The sequence below is a fragment of the Ranitomeya variabilis genome, chromosome 4 (assembly GCF_051348905.1).
Source record: "Ranitomeya variabilis isolate aRanVar5 chromosome 4, aRanVar5.hap1, whole genome shotgun sequence".
Lineage (NCBI taxonomy): Eukaryota > Metazoa > Chordata > Amphibia > Anura > Dendrobatidae > Ranitomeya > Ranitomeya variabilis.
The window spans coordinates 382,541,433-382,561,067 of record NC_135235.1 but is presented as its reverse complement, the minus strand read 5'-3'; the positions used below and the strand labels follow the sequence as shown (position 1 = coordinate 382,561,067).

The 19,635-nt window shown below is 46.1% G+C and overlaps 1 protein-coding gene across 4 annotated transcripts in view; it reads left to right on the top strand.

Moving 5' to 3' along the window:
- Window positions 1–12,963, top strand: part of LOC143764831 (E3 ubiquitin-protein ligase ZFP91-like) — a 95,506-nt gene extending 82,543 nt beyond the window's left edge. For 2 of the 4 annotated variants that reach the window (XM_077250822.1, XM_077250824.1), the window contains exons 9-12: window positions 10,700–10,778; window positions 10,889–11,003; window positions 11,076–11,175; window positions 11,656–12,963. In XM_077250822.1, coding sequence (XP_077106937.1) covers window positions 10,700–10,778; window positions 10,889–11,003; window positions 11,076–11,175; window positions 11,656–12,061 — 700 coding nt within the window. In that variant the 3' untranslated portion in view covers window positions 12,062–12,963. The remainder of the gene's footprint in view (window positions 1–10,699; window positions 10,779–10,888; window positions 11,004–11,075; window positions 11,176–11,655) is intronic. The other 2 variants (XM_077250821.1, XM_077250823.1) reach the window with 1 other exon arrangement.
- The last annotated feature ends 6,672 nt before the right edge of the window (window positions 12,964–19,635 follow it).

Here is a 19,635-nt window from a genome sequence, read left to right as displayed (position 1 = left end):
TGTATTTATGGGAATAATATATTTATATATAAAAAAAAATTTTAAACTTTTTTGCACAGCACTCTGTCAGATCGGCGATCTGCTGTGCAGGGCTGCAGGCTTACCAAGCGCTTGCTCTGAGCAGGCATTCGGTAAGCCACCTCCCTCCCTGCAGGACCCGGATGCCGCAGCCATCTTGGATCCGGGACCTGCGGCGAGGAGGGAGGTAGGAGACCCTCGGAGCAACGCGATCACATCGCGTTGCTGCGGGGGTCTCAGGGAAGCCCGCAGGGAGCCCCCTCCCTGCGCGATGCTTCCCTATACCGCCGGTACACCGCGATCATGTTTGATCGCGGTGTGCCGGGGGTTAATGTGCCGGGGGCGGTCCGTGACCGCTCCTGGCACATAGTGCCGGATGTCAGCGATATGCAGCTGACACCCGGCCGCGATCGGCCGTGCTCCCCCCGTGAGCGCGGCCGATCGCGTATGACGTACTATCCTGTCGGTGGTCATACGGGCCCACCCCACCTCGACGGGATAGTACGTCAGATGTCAGAAAGGGGTTAAGGCCTCTTTCACACTTGCGTCGGTACGGGTCCATCGCTATGCGTCGGGCCTACATACTGACGCACGTTGTGAAATTTGTGCACGTCGGGGGCAGTGGATGCAGTTTTTCAATGCATCCGCTGCCCATTCTGAAGTCCGGGGAGGATGGGGCAGAGTTTTGGCCGCGCATGCACGGTAGAAAATGGCAGACGCGACGGACGTGCCAACGGTCCGCCAAAACACGATGCACGACGGACGCGACGTGTGGCCATCCGTCGCGATCCGTCACTAATACAAGTCTATGGGTAAAAAACGCATCCTGCGAGCACATTTGCAGGATCCGTTTTTTTCCCAAAAAGACGGATTGCTAAAAACGCAAGTGTGAAAGTAGCCTTAGGCTGCTTTCACACTAGCATCGGTAAGGGTCCGTCGCGCTGCGACGCTAATAAAAGTCTATGGAGAAAAAACGCATCCTGCAGACAACTTTGCAGGACGCGTTTTTTCTCCACAACGACGCATTGCGATGTGCAGTGCCCGACGCTAGTGTAAAAGAGGCCTTAGAAACATCGGCCTTTCTATTATATATCTATGGATATATCTATCCATAGATATATTTATAGATAGATACATAGATGTATCTATCCATATATTTGGCTGCTTTCACACATCAGGTTTTTGCCGTGAGGCACAATTCGGCGAGTTTTGAAAAAAAACGAATCCATATTTTTCCGCCGGATCCGTGTTTTTCTCATAGAGTTGTATTAGCACCGGATTGCACCTGATGGCCACACGTTTCATCCGTTTTTTGCCGGATCCGTCAAAAAAGCTGTTTCCGCCGGATGGAAAACACATACAGAGGAACGTTTTTTCTGTCCGGCGAAAAACGCACAGCGACGGATCCGGCAAAAAAATGTATGAAACTTGAGCTGTGAAATGATGAATCCGGCCTTGGAATCCGATTTTTCATGCATGTTTCCATTCAAATCATGCACATTTTCCGTTTATTTATTTATTTCCAAAAACGGTATTAAAACCGCGCGTAAACTGCACCAAAAAAAGCATCAAAACTGCATCAAAACTGCACCAAAAACTGCATCAAAACCTGGTGCAGTTTTGCAGTTATCTATTCATATATCTATCTGTAGATGTGTCTGGATAGATATATCTATTGATAGATGTATGGATAGCGTAGGGTGTGTGTCCACTGTCCGGATTACATCCGAATGAGCTGCAGATTGGATGCTGCGTACTTGTAGTCCCATCGGATGATGCATGCACACACACCCCAAAAGACCCCCCGCACACACAAGAACAGTCCCGCACAGGGCTGTACACACCTGAACAGTCCCAAACACATCCGAACAGCCCGCAGACCCCGCACACCTGAACAGTCCCGCACAGCGCCGCACACATCCGAACAGCCCGCAGACCCCGCACACACCTGAACAGTCCCGCACAGCGCCGCACACATCCGAACAGCCCACAGACCCGGCACACACCTGAACCGTCCCGCACAGCGCCACACACATCCGAACAGCCCGCAGACCCCGCCCGCACACACATACACGCACACCGTCACCGCCCACACACTTCTATCCTCCCGAGCTGCAGCGTTTCTCGGACCCACATCCGCAGCAAAACTGCAGATCTTTTTTACATCTGCGGTTTTGCATCGGATGTGCCCAACTCAATGAAAGTCTAAAGATGCAGAAACGATGCAGTTCCGCACAAAAGAAGTGACATGCTGCGAGAAAAAAAAGCTGCGTTTTGGTGCGGCCTTTTCCGCAGCATGTGCATAACAAGTCTGCGGTTCCCATAGGCTTACATTGGTTGTGCACTACACTGCGGATTTGATGCAATTCAGTGAGGCAAAAAGCGCTGCGGATCTGCAATCAGATCGATCCGCAACGTGTGCACACAGCCTTACCAATTAGTGAACCTAGCCAAAAAGCCAAGCAAAAAACAAGTGTGGGATTGCACTTTCTTGCCATTTCATTGCACTTTGAATTTTTTTCACATTTTCTGTTACACGACATGGTAAAACCAATGGTATCGTTCAAAAGTAGAACTTGTCCCGCAAAAGATAAGCCCTCACATGGCCATATTGACGGAAAAATTATGGCTCTGGATAGAAGGGGAGCGATAAACGAAAACAGAAAAGCTCCAGGGGTGAAGGGGTTTAGAAACATGGATATGGACATATCTATGGAAATAGACATCTATCTATCTATCCATCTATCTGTGTGTAATGGAGTGGGGGTTGGACAAATGTAAAAGAGGAGGTTGGACAGAAATGACATCACAAATCTTTTTGAAGCTAGAGGAGGGAGAGGAGGGAGGGGTTGGGGTGTGTTTTGGAGTGGGTGTGGTAGGTTCGGGCTTAGAGGCCAGTGCAATGCATCATGGAACTTGTAGTATTAGAGCACAATATCTCAGGAGAAAGGAAGTTGTCGATTAACCCCATGAGAGCTGAATCCAGCACTAAAGATGTGCTGCTACAGCATGATAAAAGGTAATATTGCTAAAATAAACACAGTAGATGTTTTCAGTGGCACATAATAGCAAGATTTATGAAAAAAAAAAAAAAAAAAAAGGTTATAGTAGTGGACAACTTCTTTAACTATTTTGTGTGATATGACTCTGATTTAAGGGCATAAACATTTGAAAGTATGATAATTACTACATTTTCAAAATGTTCTCCAAATTTCCAATTTTTTTTAACAAGCGCAAGTCATATCAAAGAAATTTTACCACTATTTCTGAATCGGTAGGATCCGTTAAAGCATTCCATAGTTATTACTTCCATAAAGTGACAGTGGTCAGAATTGTAACATTTGGCATGGTCAGGAAGGTGAAAACCGGTTTCGTGGTGAAGGAGTTAATATGTTCAGTGTAATTTTTTTGTGTCATTGTGGGACAGAGAAGACCATAGTATAACTGTTCAAACAAAGTAGAGGTGTTCGGTGCACCCTTGGCGTGGCCAAACTGTTAAATGCATCTTCCCAATTACATGTTTCCTTCTATCTCCACTGTTCTCTGGCTCTATAATGCCAGAACTGTAAATCAAAGAAGAGGGTTGAGGGGAAACCAATAGGTGGGAAGGTGCACTTAAATGTTGGCCACACCATGGTTCACTGAGCGCCTGCATTTGGTTTTAAGTCTTTCTGTGCTGTCCAACGCCCTATAAAAGAGAACCTGTCATCAAGATTTTGCTATGTAAATACTACAGGCATTGTAGAAGATGGATGGATGGCTGATTAACCTAGTGAATATCTAACTATCTACCAATCAATGTACCTGTCAAACTCTTCATTATCTTTTATCATGTTATATTGCTGCTATCTAATCTCTATTTTCAATAACTGCCTTCACCGTGCTATTTAGTGTCTGATTAATCCTATACTCAATGTCCCTATGTATGTACATACACTTTCTTACCCTATCCCTATCTAACTAGGTAGCCAGCCAAAAAATTAATATTCATAATACATTGGTAGCCCAGTGGGGTTGAACTTATTATTTTAACAGTTTTAACACAAAATCTTCTGTGTACACTCCTATGTGCGTTGCGTCCCTCTGTTCAGCATGATATCCTCTTCTTGTGTGCCGCTCCCACCCTGGTCCTCGGAACACAGTGGGCGCCGCATGCACAGACTGAGAGCATCGCTTGCTCACATGCTACTGCGCATGCGTCACAGCTGGTGCCATTTTTTTTTTTTTTTTTTTTAAGCCCACCATATTAAAGGTGGAGTATTTAAAGCGAACAAGCGTCTGTGGGAGAGAGGGGGGAGAGGGAAAAGTTGGAGCTTGACACGCTGAGACATATATAATAAGACGTTGCAATTGAATATAGCTGGTGGGTGCCGTACCTGCTGGTGACTTCAGCCGAAGTGGGGAAGAAGGAAGGGAGTTTCCTATGACTAAGGGTGGCGTGGAACGCCAGAAACGTGTCAGGCAGAGAGTCACTTTCTCTCTTTTTTTTTTTTTTAACCCCTTTCAGCAGGGGATCTGACCTCGGACATATCCGTATCCTGTCCGAGGTCAGATCCCCTGCTTTGATGTGGGCTCCTGCAGTGAGCCCATATCAAAGCCACGACATGTCATCTGTTTTGAACAGACATGTGCGCACAATAGCGGCGAGTGGAATTGTGATCCACCCGCCGCTATTAACTAGTTAAATGCCACTGTCAGCGTTTGACAGCGGCATTTAACTACCGCTTCCGGCCGCGCGGCCGGAAATGCACACATACCCGGCACATGATCAGGGGTCAGCGATGCATCAGGATAGTAACCATAGAGGTCCTTGAGACATCTATGGTTACTGATGCCGGCTTGCTGTGAGCGCCACCCTGTGGTCGGCGCTCATAGCAAGCCTGTAATTCAGCTACATAGGAGCGATCTGATGATCGCTGCTATGTAGCAGAGCCAATCAGGCTATGCCAGCTTCTAGCCTCCCATGGAGGCTATTGAAGCATGGCAAAAGTAAAAAAAAAATGTTTAAAAAAATATGAAATAAATAAAAAAATATAAAAGTTAAAAAAAAAAAAAATCTAATATAAACATATTTGGTATCGCCGCTTTCAGAATCGCCCGATCTATCAATAAAAAAAAAGGATTAACCTGATCGCTAAACGGCGTAGCGAGAAAAAAATTAGAAATGCCAACATTTACGTTTTTTTGTCGCCGCGACATTGCATTAAAATGCAATAACGGGCGATCAAAAAAACATATGTGCACCAAAATGGTATCACTAAAAACGCCAGCTCGGCACGCAAAAAATAAGCCCTCACCTGACCCCAGATCACGAAAAATGAAGACGCTAAAGGTATCGGAAAATGGCGCAGTTTTTTTTTTTTTTTAGCAAAGTTTGGAATTTTTTTTCACCACTCAGATAAAAAATAACCTAGATATGTTTGGTTTGGTGTCTATGAACTCGTAATGACCTGGAGAATCATAATGGCAGGTCAGTTTTAGCATTTAGTGAAGCTAGTAAAAAAGGCAAACAGAAAACACGCATGGGATTGCACTCTTTTTGCAATTTCACCGCACTTGGAATTGTTTTCCATTTTCTAGTACATGACATGGTAAAACCTATGATGTTGTTCAAAAGTACAACTCGTCCCGCAAAAAATAAGCCCTCACATGGCCATATTGATGGAAAATTTAAAAAGTTATGGCTCTGGGAAGGAGGGGAGCAAAAAACGAACACGGAAAAACGGAAAATCCCAAGGTCATGAAGGGGTTAAAATTGTTTTTTAAAATGTTCAAATAGAATAGAAATTTTACTTAAACTGGATGGATGTGTTGGAAACTCCCTTCCTTCTTTCTATTTAAAGCGAACCTGGTGGCCTATATGAGGTATGGTCACCTTTCTTTTAGGTCTGATATAACCTTATTAATATTCCATGCATGCCTTCTGTCTCTTTCAATTGTGCTCTTTGGAATTCTCGCTCTGTGTGTAATAAACTCTCCTTCACCCATGATTACTTCCTTTCTAAGGCTCTTAATCTCCTGGCTCTTACTGAAACCTGGATCCAACAGTCAGACACAACCGCTGCTGCTGCTCTCTCCTATGGTGGACTACACTTTTCTCATACCCCAAGATCAGACAACAGAGCAGGTGGAGGCGTTGGGCTGCTCCTTTCACCCAAATGTACCTTCCAAGTTATCCCCCAAGTACCCTCACTTGTATTCCCTTCCTTTGAGGTCCATGCTGTCAGACTCTACGTCCCCTTCTCCATGCGAGTGGCGGTGGTGTATCGTCCTCCTGGCCCCTCTCATCAGTTCCTGGATCACTTTGCCACCTGGCTTCCACACTTTCTCTCCTGTGACACCCCCACCCTTATCATGGGTGATTTCAACATCCCCATTGCTTCTCCCCTTTCCCCGTCTGCTTCTCACCTTTTATCTCTAACCTCCTCTTTCGGCCTCTCGCAGCATACTAACTCTCCAACGCATGAAGATGGAAACTCCCTTGACTTGGTCTTCTCCCGACTTTGCTCAGTGGATGATTTCACAAACACCCCTCTCCCACTCTCTGACCACAACCTTCTTTCATTCTCTATCAAGAACTGCCATCCCGCTCAGGTCACCCCCACTTTCCACACTTGTAGAAACATACAGGCCATTAACACCCAGAAACTTATGAAGAACTTGCAGTCCTCATTGGCCCCAATCTCCTCCATCTCATGTCCTGATTCTGCTCTGAACCATTACAATGAAACCCTGCAAAGTGCCCTGGATGAAGCTGCTCCTCCTATACATAGAGCAACTCGACACAGACGGCGACAACCGTGGCACACGCTGCAAACACGCTTCCTGCAGCGATGCTCCAGGTGCGCCGAACGTCTGTGGAGAAAATCTAATCTACCCGAAGATTTCATCCATTATAAGTTCATGCTAAAAACATACAACTCTGCCCTTCACCTCTCCAAACAAACCTATTTCAACACCCTCATCATCTCACTGTCCAATAACCCTAAACGTCTCTTCGACACTTTCCAGTCCCTACTCAACCCAAGAGAGCAGGCCCCAACCACAGATCTCCGCGCTGACGATCTGGCCAATTACTTCAAAGAAAAAATTGACCACATTCGACAGGAAATCATCTCCCAATCTCTTCATACCAGGCACTGTCCTCCCTCCCCCACTGCATCTAGTTCACTCTCTGACTTTGAACCAGTTACTGAAGAAGAAGTAAGCAGGCTCCTTGCATCTTCTCGCCCGACCACTTGCACCAGTGACCCCATTCCGTCACATCTCCTCCAGTCCCTTTCCCCGGCTGTCACCTCTCACCTAACAAAAATATTCAACCTTTCCCTCACTTCCGGTATTTTTCCCTCCTCATTTAAGCATGCCATCATACATCCATTACTTAAAAAACCCTCCCTCGACCAAAACTGTGCCGCTAATTATAGACCTGTCTCTAATCTTCCCTTCATCTCTAAACTCCTGGAACGCCTGGTCCACTCCTGTCTTACCCGCTATCTCTCAGATAACTCTCTTCTCGACCCTCTTCAATCTGGCTTCCGCTCTTTACACTCTACTGAAACTGCCCTCACTAAAGTCTCTAATGACCTACTAACAGCTAAATCTAATGGTCACTACTCCATGCTAATTCTATTGGATCTTTCCGCAGCATTCGACACTGTGGATCATCAGCTCCTCCTCACTATGCTCCGCTCCATCGGCATCAAGGACACCGTTCTCTCTTGGTTCTCCTCCTATGTCTCTGACCGATCCTTCACTGTATGTTTTGCTGGTTCCTCCTCCTCTCACCTTCCCCTTACTGTTGGGGTTCCTCAAGGATCAGTCCTAGGCCCCCTCCTCTTCTCTTTGTATACTGCCCCTATAGGACAAACAATCAGTAGATTTGGGTTCCAGTACCATCTCTATGCTGATGACACCCAATTATACACCTCTTCTCCTGCTTTCACTCCGACCTTCTTAGAAAACACCAGTGATTGTCTTACCGCTGTCTCTAACATCATGTCCTGCCTCTATCTGAAACTGAACCTGTCAAAAACTGAACTCCTCGTGTTCTCTCCCTCTACTAACCTACCTTTGCCTGACATTGCCATCTCCGTGTGCGGTTCAATCATTACTCCAAAGCAACATGCCCGCTGCCTTGGGGTCATCCTTGATTCCGAGCTTTCATTCACCCCCCACATCCGATCACTGGCTCGCTCTTCTTATCTGCATCTCAAAAACATTTCTAGAATTCGCCCTTTTCTTACTTTCGACTCTGCAAAAACTCTTACTGTTTCTCTTATTCATTCCCGTCTGGACTATTGTAACTCTCTACTAATCGGCCTCCCTCTTACCAAACTCTCCCCGCTCCAATCTGTCCTGAATGCTGCTGCCAGGATCATATTCCTCACCAACCGTTACACCGATGCCTCTACCTTGTGCCAGTCATTACACTGGCTACCCATCCACTCCAGAATCCAGTACAAAACTACTACCCTCATCCACAAAGCACTCCATGGCTCAGCACCACCCTACATCTCCTCTCTGGTCTCAGTCTACCACCCTACCCGTGCCCTCCGCTCCGATAATGACCTCAGGTTAGCATCCTCAATAATCAGAACCTCCCACTCCCGTCTCCAAGACTTTACACGTGCTGCGCCGATTCTTTGGAATGCACTACCTAGGTTAATACGATTAATCCCCAATCCCCAGTTTTAAGCGTGCCCTAAAAACGCATTTGTTCAGACTGGCCTACCGCCTCAACGCATTAACCTAACTATCCCTGTGTGGCCTATTAAAAATAGAAAAAAAACAAAACACATAATCAGGTTCCTTGCATCGTGTTCTCATACACTTTATGCAGTTAATAGCACTCTGTGTCTGTACTGCTACATACTTAGGCTGTTAACTGGTTCATGCAGCTTTACATGAACACCCGAGCCTTGCACTATGGCTGGTCCAAATAACTAAAGCAATTGTTACCATCCACCTCTCATGTCTCCCCTTTTCCTCATAGTTTGTAAGCTTGCGAGCAGGGCCCTCATTCCTCCTGGTATCTATTCTGAACTGTGATTTCTGTTATGCTGTAATGTCTGTTGTCTGTACAAATCCCCTCTATAAGTTGTAAAGCGCTGCGGAATATGTTGGCGCTATATAAATAAAAATTATTATTATTATTATTATTGATATACGGCATTCTATAAAGCTATTTAAAAGCCCCCAACCAAACTTGTAAGAGCAGAAAAATAACTTTTATTATAGTCACTTGCGGGGCGGTCTGGTCCGATGAGTGTCGCTGGTCTTGGTCTTGATGCCGTCCTCTTTATTGTTTCGTGTGGATGACTCGTTCCTATGTCATCCACACAGTCTCCCCGACATTGCTCTCCTGCGCAGGTGTACTTATCTGCCCTGTTGAGGGCAGAGCAAAGTACTGCAGCAAGCAGGCCCCAGGAAAGGTCGAAGGGTCCCAGCACATGTGCACTGCAGTATTTTGCCCTCAACAGAGCAGAGATGTACGCCTGCGCAGGAGCGCCGATGCCAAGGAGACTGTGTGGATGATTTAGGGATGCGTCATCCACACGAACCAAGAAGAAAATAATGGTCAGAATGGTGTAAAAAACTGAAGAAATATCTTTATTGATCCCCACCATTCCCATTCCAGTGCTTCCCAGGTTCCCTGCTGGCTTCCTCTTCATAGACATTGTTAATAAGGTATATTAGTGGTTCTCTGCATGAATAGCGATCCCGTAACATAATGTATTTAAATTACAAATTTGACATGTTCTGTTTACAAATTCCTTAGATAAAAAAATGCTCTAAAAAATGCAGTAAATATACTGCGCTGGCAAAAATTAAGAGACCACCACATCAAAACCCTGTCATGGGCAGCCCAATCTCCAGACCTGAACCCCAATGAAAACCTCTGGAATGTAATCAAGAGGCAGATGGATAGCCACAAGCCATCAAACAAAGAAGAACTGCTTACATTTTTGCGCCAGGAGCAGTGTGAAAGACTGGTGGAAAGCATGCCAAGAACCATGAAAGCTGTGATTAAAAATCATGGTTATTCCACCAAATATTGATTTCTGAACTCTTCCTGAGTTAAAACATTAGTATTGTTGTTTCTAAATGATTATGAACTTGTTTTCTTTGCATTATTTGAGGTCTGAAAGCACTAGGCTTTTTTTATTTTGACCATTTTTTTTTGTCAGAAAAAAAATACAAAATTTATTGCTTGTAAATTCGGAGACATGTCAGACGTTTATAGAATAAAAAAAAAATTTTACATTTTACTCAAAAATATACCTATAAAGAGAAAAATCGGACAAACTAAACATTTTACAGTGGTCTCTTAATTTTTGCCAGAGCTGTATATAGTGCAGCCTCTGACCAGTGAGGAACTGGCCCGCATTGGGATGAGCTATAATGGGCTGCAGTCCTCACTCTTGTTTATGACATCCGAGGGAAGTGAGAGGAAAGCGGCCCGTTGGTGGGTGCTGATAGCCTTCAGTGTTCAGGTAGCATTTCAATGACAAGGGAGAACCAGATGGTGACATCGGCAGGACAGCGCCGGTGCGGGAGGTGAGGATCTGTTTGTATTTTACATGGGGGACTATAGTATTTAACAAGGGGTTGTCCGAGTAGTGGGACATCCCTTTAATAGTTGCAGGTAAATAGTTGCTGATTTCTGTTATTTTTCTCTCAGGAAGAAACCTCCTCTGCAGTACGTGCGCTGTGAGATGGAGGGATGTGGAACAGTATTGGCGCACCCCAGATACTTACAAGTAAGATCGCACCTTTGGGGAACAAGGTTTACCACATGCAGCATGCAACAGAAAATGGAACTCGTGCTAGTGCTTTGTGGTTATAGTAAGAATTTTCCTTTATTCTGTAGCACCACATTAAATATCAGCACCTTTTGAAGAAGAAATATGTCTGCCCGCACCCCTCATGCGGGAGACTTTTTCGCCTTCAGAAACAACTGATGCGACATGCAAAGCATCATACAGGTAAATAGCTGTTGTACAATGGAGGATTCTGGTAATTTGTACTTCTGTTTCTAACACTGGTTCTGTCATTAGACCAGAGGGATTATATCTGTGAATACTGCGCTCGAGCATTCAAGAGCTCCCACAACCTGGCTGTACATCGAATGATCCACACAGGAGAAAAACCCTTGCAGTGAGTGACTGGCCCCTTCCGTTACCAGGTTTTTACCACCTAATCTGAGGGTAGCATGATGTAGAGGCAGAGACCCTGAGGCCAGTAATGTGCTTCTTAATGAGTAGCTTGCTGTAGTTTTGACAAATCACTTTTATCAGCGGAGAATTATATGTAGAGGACCAGTAGTCCTGTTGTCATATAGTCCAATCAGGCCCCCAGCTTTCTTCCTGTGCACAGTGTACAATCAGTGGTGTGGGCTGGTTATACAGAGCTCAGGATCAGAACTGGTAGATCTGCAGCAGATAAAACCGTGATTGTATAAAAAACACAGCAAGTAGCCCAGTAAGTGACACATCGCTGTAATCTGGCGCTCTGCCCGTACATCTTGCTGCTCTCAGATTCGGTAGCAAAAACCTGGTGACAGATTCCCTTTAAATTATCCATCTCCTTTGACCTGTAACTGCATATGTTTGTCTTCTCACTCGTCCCCATCTCTAGATGTGAGTTCTGCGGCTTCACCTGCAGACAGAAAGCCTCCCTGAACTGGCACATGAAGAAACATGACGCTGACTCTTTCTACCAGTTTTCTTGTGGAATCTGTGGGAAGAAGTTTGAAAAGAAGGACAGTGTTGTGGCCCACAAAGCCAAGAGTCATCCTGAGATTCTCATAGCTGAAGCCCTGGCAGCCAACTCTGGCTCTCTCATCACCACCAACAACGAACTGCTGGTGACAGATGCTCCTGCTACTACAGCCTCAGTTGTACCAGACGGCCTTGCTCCCCCCCAAACCTTTCTGTCTACTCTTGGCTCAAAGGTTCTTGTCCCCTGCACCACCCGGCCAGCAGCAGGACTGAGTACTACAACAGAGGTTCTTATTGAGGATTCAGACTCTGCAGGACCCTAGAGCAGGAGAATATGGTCCCTTCACAGCACCTAGACTGTTTCCCTGTCCTCTGCCCTCCCCCCCCAGCTGGCTGGCTGTTTCATCCCTTCAGTGCTTTCTATATGTCCTTGTAATATTTGCATACACTAATGGTGGGCCCAAAGTTGTGCCCATGGTGTTTTCAACTAATTTCATCTTTCAGATGGTCTGGTTTGGCATCATTTCATTCTTCTTTGCTTGTTCCTGCCCATGTAGCACATTTTTACTTGTTTTTCTTCCCCATCCTTTCTGACCTCCCTGCTCAGGTGCTGTGCTGTGCACTCTCACTGTACATAATAATGTTTAAAGAATAAAAAAGAGCTCTTTTGTCTCAAAATGGAGCCCTATTCCCCCAAGCAAAGCTGCTAGTGTTACTTAGAGCGCTCCTTGCGGTCTATTTGTACTCTGTGACCCATTGTCCATACTTTTTTATTCACTTGTTAATTTTTGTCCCTCAAACAAGTGAAATTTTGCACTTTAGAGTGATTCAAAGAGGGTAGTTTGCCTAAAATGGTTCTTTTTTTGGTCCTATCCCACTCAATATCCTATATCTGCTTGCTTTTGCACTTATCCATAAATGTCCTTTCCATTTTAGTTATTTGCCCAGAAAGGACACCTCATGCTTCAAGAAGCATGGAACCCTTCTAAAGAGGGGAAAAAGTCGTACATTGCACAGTATTCATTTAGTCCATTCAGTCTAATCAAGATCCATTGTTGCAACATAGTTCATAGCCCGTCTTGTTAGACACAATTTATCAGTTTGTGTTTTGGCGACATGTTTTTTCAGCACTTTTACATTTTCATTCTCTTCATCCTCCATTCACACCTTGCACTTAAACCTACTCTTCCTGTTCACTTTTTAAATGGAAAAAAAAATAGATTTGATTTACTTGTTTGAGTATTTTACTCGTTTGGAGCTGGTGGTGTGTGTCTGCTTTTATTGTTCTCAGATTATTTTGTCCTGAATGGGTGCGAGTTGAAATTAGGGCATGTGAAAATCGAGAAAATGGCCATGTCTGAATATATATCTATATAAATATATATATATTAGTATATACAAAAAAAATAGAAAAGTGAACGTCATTTCGCCCACATAGGTAACCCTCGGGCACTGTGAGCGCCAAAAACTGTTGTAAAAATTTGAAGTTGTTTCCTTTTTTTTTGAAAAGTGCCCCTCTTTCTGACTACTTGAAGATATAAGCTGGCTGCTAGAGCTTTTTGATTGGCTCTTGGATGCCATACAATTTTTTGTATTCTGTATGTATTGAATACAATAAAAATGCACCATACTCTGGTGAAATATTTGAGCTTTAGGAAGCAAATGATCAGTATAATTAAAGTATTGATTTATCACTTGCAAGGTGCAAAGTTTTTTTTTCCTTAGGTTTTTATTGCTATTCGTTTTACTCTGCTATCTTAAAGAAACCCAGGCAAAGGTTTGTGCATGTTTTGTTTTTTTTTTTTTTTTTTTTTCTTTTTTTTTTTTAAATAAAGCACCTACCAACATGAATCGCTGTGTTTTTGTCCGGTATCCCCAGAGTTCTCCCTATTTATGTCTCTGTCTACAAGAGAACAAGCTGGTGATTGGCAAGTTAAAGAGGACCTTTCACTGGATTCTTTTCTTTCTGGGCTTGTTCACATAAGCGTTTAATACAGACCTGTGCTGTCAGAGTACCGCTGCGCTGTCAGAGTACCGCTGCGCTGTCAGAGTACCGCTGCGCTGTCAGAGTACCGCTGCGCTGTCAGAGTACCGCTGCGCTGTCAGAGTACCGCTGCGCTGTCAGAGTACCGCTGCGCTGTCAGAGTACCGCTGCGCTGTCAGTACTGGATCGCACGCTGACCAATGTCATTCGATAAGGCTTTTCATGTGGCAATCCATGTGAAAGAAAAATGGCACCATGCACAATTCTCTTCCATCGTCTTTGGGTGCAGAGAAAAATCAGATTCCATATAGATCATCTGTGTAGCATCGGATTTTCATGGATACATTTTCATTATTAACCAAGGAAATTGCATTTATTCATGTACAGTTTATACTGTTGATGTATAAAAGCAGATGGATCATAGGCGTAAAAACGGACACACGGATGACCATGTGGATGAATATTTTGCCAAGTGTTCTGGATGGAAATCTAACAATTTTTTTTTTCATACGCTTTTCTGACATTGGCCTTAATCCGAGTGCTTCATTCAATTTCAACTGATTCAGGAACATGTTTTTTTTTGTCTTTTCTGTGCATCTCTGTCCAAATGTATGCCACTTCGGAAATAAAGAAAGAAAACTTCTGTGGTATATGCCCAGATGGCTGACGGGAAAATTTGCATCACTATTACTTTGGATCCGGGAAGTGGGTGGGACAGGAAATAAAACTACGTACTCTTAGAATCTGTGCAGCAGCACAACTAGACGACGTGGTCTGGTTGAAATGAAAAAATCCAGTGACTGGTCCTCTATAAAACTCACTTAGCAAGAAAGATAGAACATGACCTGAAATGTTCCAAGACTCTGATTTTCTGAAACTGAGCTTTAAATTCTCTGTATAGCCATAGAATCTAATTAAACTGTGCTGACTGCATCCTGTATTACTACTGAGCAGTACACCATAGACCTAGACCGTGACAGCTGTGTGGCTGGAAAGCAGAGGTCCACGGGCCACACTGTGCCCGCCCGCTTGCTGTCTCCATCTGTGCTGACTGCGTTGGTGGAGAAGGGGCCTCCGGCCACTTCCTCCACCAATTAGCGTGGGAAACAGCTGACGCGATGACATCATTTCAGCTGTGTACTGCGGAGAGTCAGAAAGAAGCAGAGCGCCAGGGTAGGAACGGGACCGAGGTGAGTATGTGGTGTTCGTTTTTTTGTTGTTGTTTTTTTTTTCATATGTATGGGATGTTTGGGTGGGCATGGGGAGGCTGTGGGGATGTTGTGCAGCACAAGGGGATGCTATGGGGGTGTCGTGCACAACATGGGGAGGCTATGGGGTTGACATGCTACACAAGGGGATGCTATAGAGGTGTCGTGCAGCACATGGGGAAGCTATGGGGGTGTTGTGCAAAACATGGGGATGTATGGGGGTATCATGCAGCACACGGGGAGGCTATGGGGGTGTCGTGCGGAAAACGGGGAGGCTATGGGGGTGTCGTGCAGAACATGGGGATGCTATGGGGGTGTCGTGCAGCATACAGGAGGCTATGGGGGTGTTGTGCGGGACATGGGGAGGCTATGGGGTTGACATGCTACACAAGGGGATGCTATGGGGATGTCGTGCAGCACATGAGGAGGCTATGGGGTGTCATGCAAAACATGGGGATGCTATGGGGGTGTCGTGCAGCACACGAGGCTATGGGGGTGGCGTGCAGAACACGGGGATGCTATGGGGATGTCATGCAGAACATGCGGATGCTATGGGGGTGTTGTGCAGCACACGAGGAGGCTATGAGAGTGTTGTGCAGATCATGGCTAGGCTATGGCTTTGACATGCTACACAAGGGGATGCTATGGAGGTGTCGTGCAGCACATGAGGGTGTTGTGCAAAACATGGCGATGCTATGGGGGTGCCGTGCAGCACACAGGGAGGCTATGGGGGTGTTGTTCACAACATGGGGACGCTATGGGGTTGACATGCTACACAAGGGGATGCTATGCGGGTGTCGTGCAGCACACGGGGAGGCTATGGGGGTGTTGTGTGTAACATGTGGAGGTTATGGGGTTGACATGCTACACAAGGGAATGCTATGGGGGTGTCGTGCAGCACATGGTGAGGCTATGGGGGTTTCGTGCAAAACATGGTGATGCTATGGGGGTGTCATGCAGCACATGGGGAGGCTATGGGGGTTTCGTGCAAAACATGGTGATGCTATGGGGATGTCGTGCAGAACATGGGGAAGTCATGCAGCACACGGGGATGCTATGGGGGCGTCATGCAGCACACGAGGAGGCTATGGGGTTGACATGCTACACAAGGGGATGCTATGGGGATGTGCAGCACATGGGGAGGCTATGGGGGTGTTGTGTGTAACATGTGGAGGTTATGGGGTTGACATGCTACACAAGGGGATGCTATGGGGGTGTCGTGCACCACATGGTGAGGCTATGGGGGTTTCGTGCAAAACATGGTGATATGGGGATGTCGTGCAGCACACGGGGATGCTATGGGGGCGTCGTGCAGCACACGAGGAGGCTATGGGGGCGTCGTGCAGCACACAGGGAGACTATGGGGTTGTTGTGCAGAACACGGAGGCTATGCGGTTGACATGCTACACAAGGGGATGCTATGGGGATGTGCAGCACATGGGGAGGCTATGGGGGTGTTCTGCAAAACATGGGGATGTATGGGGGTGTCGTGCAGCATACGCGGAGGCTGTGGGGGTGTCGTGCGGAACACGGAGAGGCTATGGGGGTGTCGTGCAGAACATGGGGATGCTATGGGGGTGTCGTGCAGCACACGAGGCTATAGGGGTGTCGTGCAGCACACGAGGAGGCTATGGGGGTGTTGTGTGGGACATGGGGAGGCTATGGGGTTGACATGCTACACAAGGGGATGCTATGGGGATGTCGTGCAGCACATGGAGAGGCTATGGGATGTCATGCAAAGCATGTGAATGCTGTGGGGGTGTCATGCAGCACATGGGGAGGCTATGGCGTGTCGTGCAGCACATGGGGAGGCTATGGGGTGTCGTGCAGAACATGGGGATGCTATGGGGGTGTCGTGCAGCACATGGGGAGGCTATGGAGTGTCGTGCAGCACATCGGGAGGCTATGGGGGTGTTGTGCAAAACATGGGGATGCTATGGGGGTGTCGTGCAGCACACAGGGAGGCTATGGGGGTGTTGTGCGGAACACGGGGAGGCTATGGGGGTGTCGTGCAGAACATAGGGATGCTATGGGGGTGTCGTACAGCACACGGGGAGGCTATGGGGGTGTTGTGCGGGTCATGGGAAGGCTATGGGGTTGACATGCTACACAAGGGAATGCTATGAGGGTGTCGTGCAAAGCATGGCGATGCTATGGGGGTGCCGTTAAGCACACAGGGAGGCTGTGGGGGTGTTGTTCGCAACATGGGGACGCTATGGGGTTGACATGCTACACAAGGGAATGCTAAGCAGGTGTCGTGCAGCACACGGGGAGGCTATGGGGGTGTTGTGTGTAACATGTGAAGGTTATGGGGTTGACATGCTACACAAGGGGATGCTATGGGGGTGTCGTTCAGCACATGGTGAGGCTATGGGGGTTTCGTACAAAACATGGGGAAGCTATGGGGGTGTCGTGCAGCACATGGGGAGGCTATAGGGGTGACATGCTGCACATGGGGAGGCTATGGGGGTGACATGCTGCACAATGGGATGCTACGGGGGTGACATGCTGCAAACGGGAAGGCTATGGGGGTGACATGCTGCACACGGGGGGGTAACATGCAGCACACTGGGATGCTATGGGGTGACATGCTGCACATGGGGATGTTATGGGATAACATGCTGCACATGAGGAGGCTATGGGGGGTGTCATGCTGCACATGGGGAGTCTGGCGGTGTTATGCAGAATATGGGGAGGCTGTGGGTCTCATGCAGTATATATATACTGTGTATATATATATATATATATAGGGAGGCTGTGTGTGGCTCATGCAGTATATATAGGGAGGCTGTGTGGGGGCTCATGCAGTATATAGAGAGAGGCTGTGTGGGGCTTATGCAGTATGTATAGGGAGGGGGCAGGGCTGACACTAGGAATTTTGGGGCACCATACTGGAAAATTTTGGGGTTCCCTTGAGACTGCCCAGGCTCCACCCCTCAAACTGTCCACAGTCCCATCGCTCTCTTGGAAAAACTCCACATGTCACCAATCACACATTAACAGTTCCCATTACTAGATCGCACATATAACCAGCAGCTTTTGTTTTGGCCAAAAGATTTTTAATCTTCCACCTCGACATGGTAGACTCCTCTGGCTGGGCCCTACTCTACTCTATCCTATTAAACATTTGTTAAAATATGCAATACATTTTAGGTATATTTTTATTTTTCAATTTTTAAAATGATCAATAATATCACATACAAGGGACAAATACCACCGCACCATGACCAGACACCATATTACCACCACATAGAGACCTATAATACCACATACAAGGGGAAAATACTGCCACACCATGTCCAGACCACATATTACCACCACAGTGCCCGAATACTACAATACTGATCATTAAAAAAAATAATAATAATACTAATACCACCATAAGTGCCATTATACACAGGAGATCTGTACTTAGTTTGCAGTGTGTGTGTACAGGTAATACAGTGATCACCAGTGACATTATACACAGGAGCTCTGTATCTACAGTCATGGACAAAAATTTTGAGAATGAGACAAATATTAATTTTTCCAAGGTCTACTGCTTCATTTTTTCTAATGGCAATTTGCATATACTCCTGAATGTCAGAGTGATCAGCTTAACAACAATTACTTGCAAAGTCAATATTTGCCCAGAAAATGAACTTTAACCCCCAAAACACATTTCAAAATCATTGCAGTCCTGCCTTAAAAGGAGCAGCTATGGTAGATAGCCGTAGGCACTACTATTGGGGGTGGTGCGCAAGTAGGTGCCCAAACCGTATATCTTTGTAGAACAACTTGGCACACACGTGATACGATGCAAATGTGGTTTTTAATAAGAGAGTACATACATAATGACGTTTCGGTCATATACCTTCTTCAATGTACCTCTCTCAAGGAGATAACAGGTAAACAGGTCTTATTGGGTAAATTACCCCTGGTTTCGGTATAGCTAGGTTCAGTCTGTGTGCTTTCAAGGCACTAATGGTTCCTGCACTGGACGCGGAATCCAGCGTTAGTCCTGGAGGTCTACCACTAACGGTGGATTCCGTGTCCAGTGCAGGAACCATTAGTGCCTTGAAAGCACACAGACTGAACCTAGCTATACCGAAACCAGGGGTAATTTACCCAATAAGACCTGTTTACCTGTTATCTCCTTGAGAGAGGTACATTGAAGAAGGTCTATGACCGAAACGTCATTATGTATGTACTCTCTTATTAAAAACCACATTTGCATCGTATCACGTGTGTGCCAAGTTGTTCTACAAAGTTAAAAGGAGCAGCTAACATCGTTTTAGTGATTGATCCATTAACACAGGTGAGGGTGTTGATGAGGACAGGGCTGGCGATCAATCAGTCATGATTAAGTAAGAATGACATCACTGGACACTTTAAAAGGAGGCTGGTGCTTGGAATCATTGTTTCTCTTCAGTTAACCAGGGTTATCTCTAAAGAAACACGTGCAGCCATCATTGCACTGCACAAAAATGGCCTAACAGGGAAGAGTATCGCAGCTACAAAGATTGCACCTCAGTCAACAATCTATCGCATCATCAAGAACTTCAAGGAGAGAGCTTCCATTGTTGTCAGAAAGGCTCCAGGGCGCCCAAGAAAGACCAGCAAGTGCCAGGACCGTATCTTAAAACTGTTTCAGCTGCGGGATCGGACTACCAGCAGTGCCGAGCTTGCTCAGGAATGGCAGCATGCTGGTGTGAGTGCTTCTGCA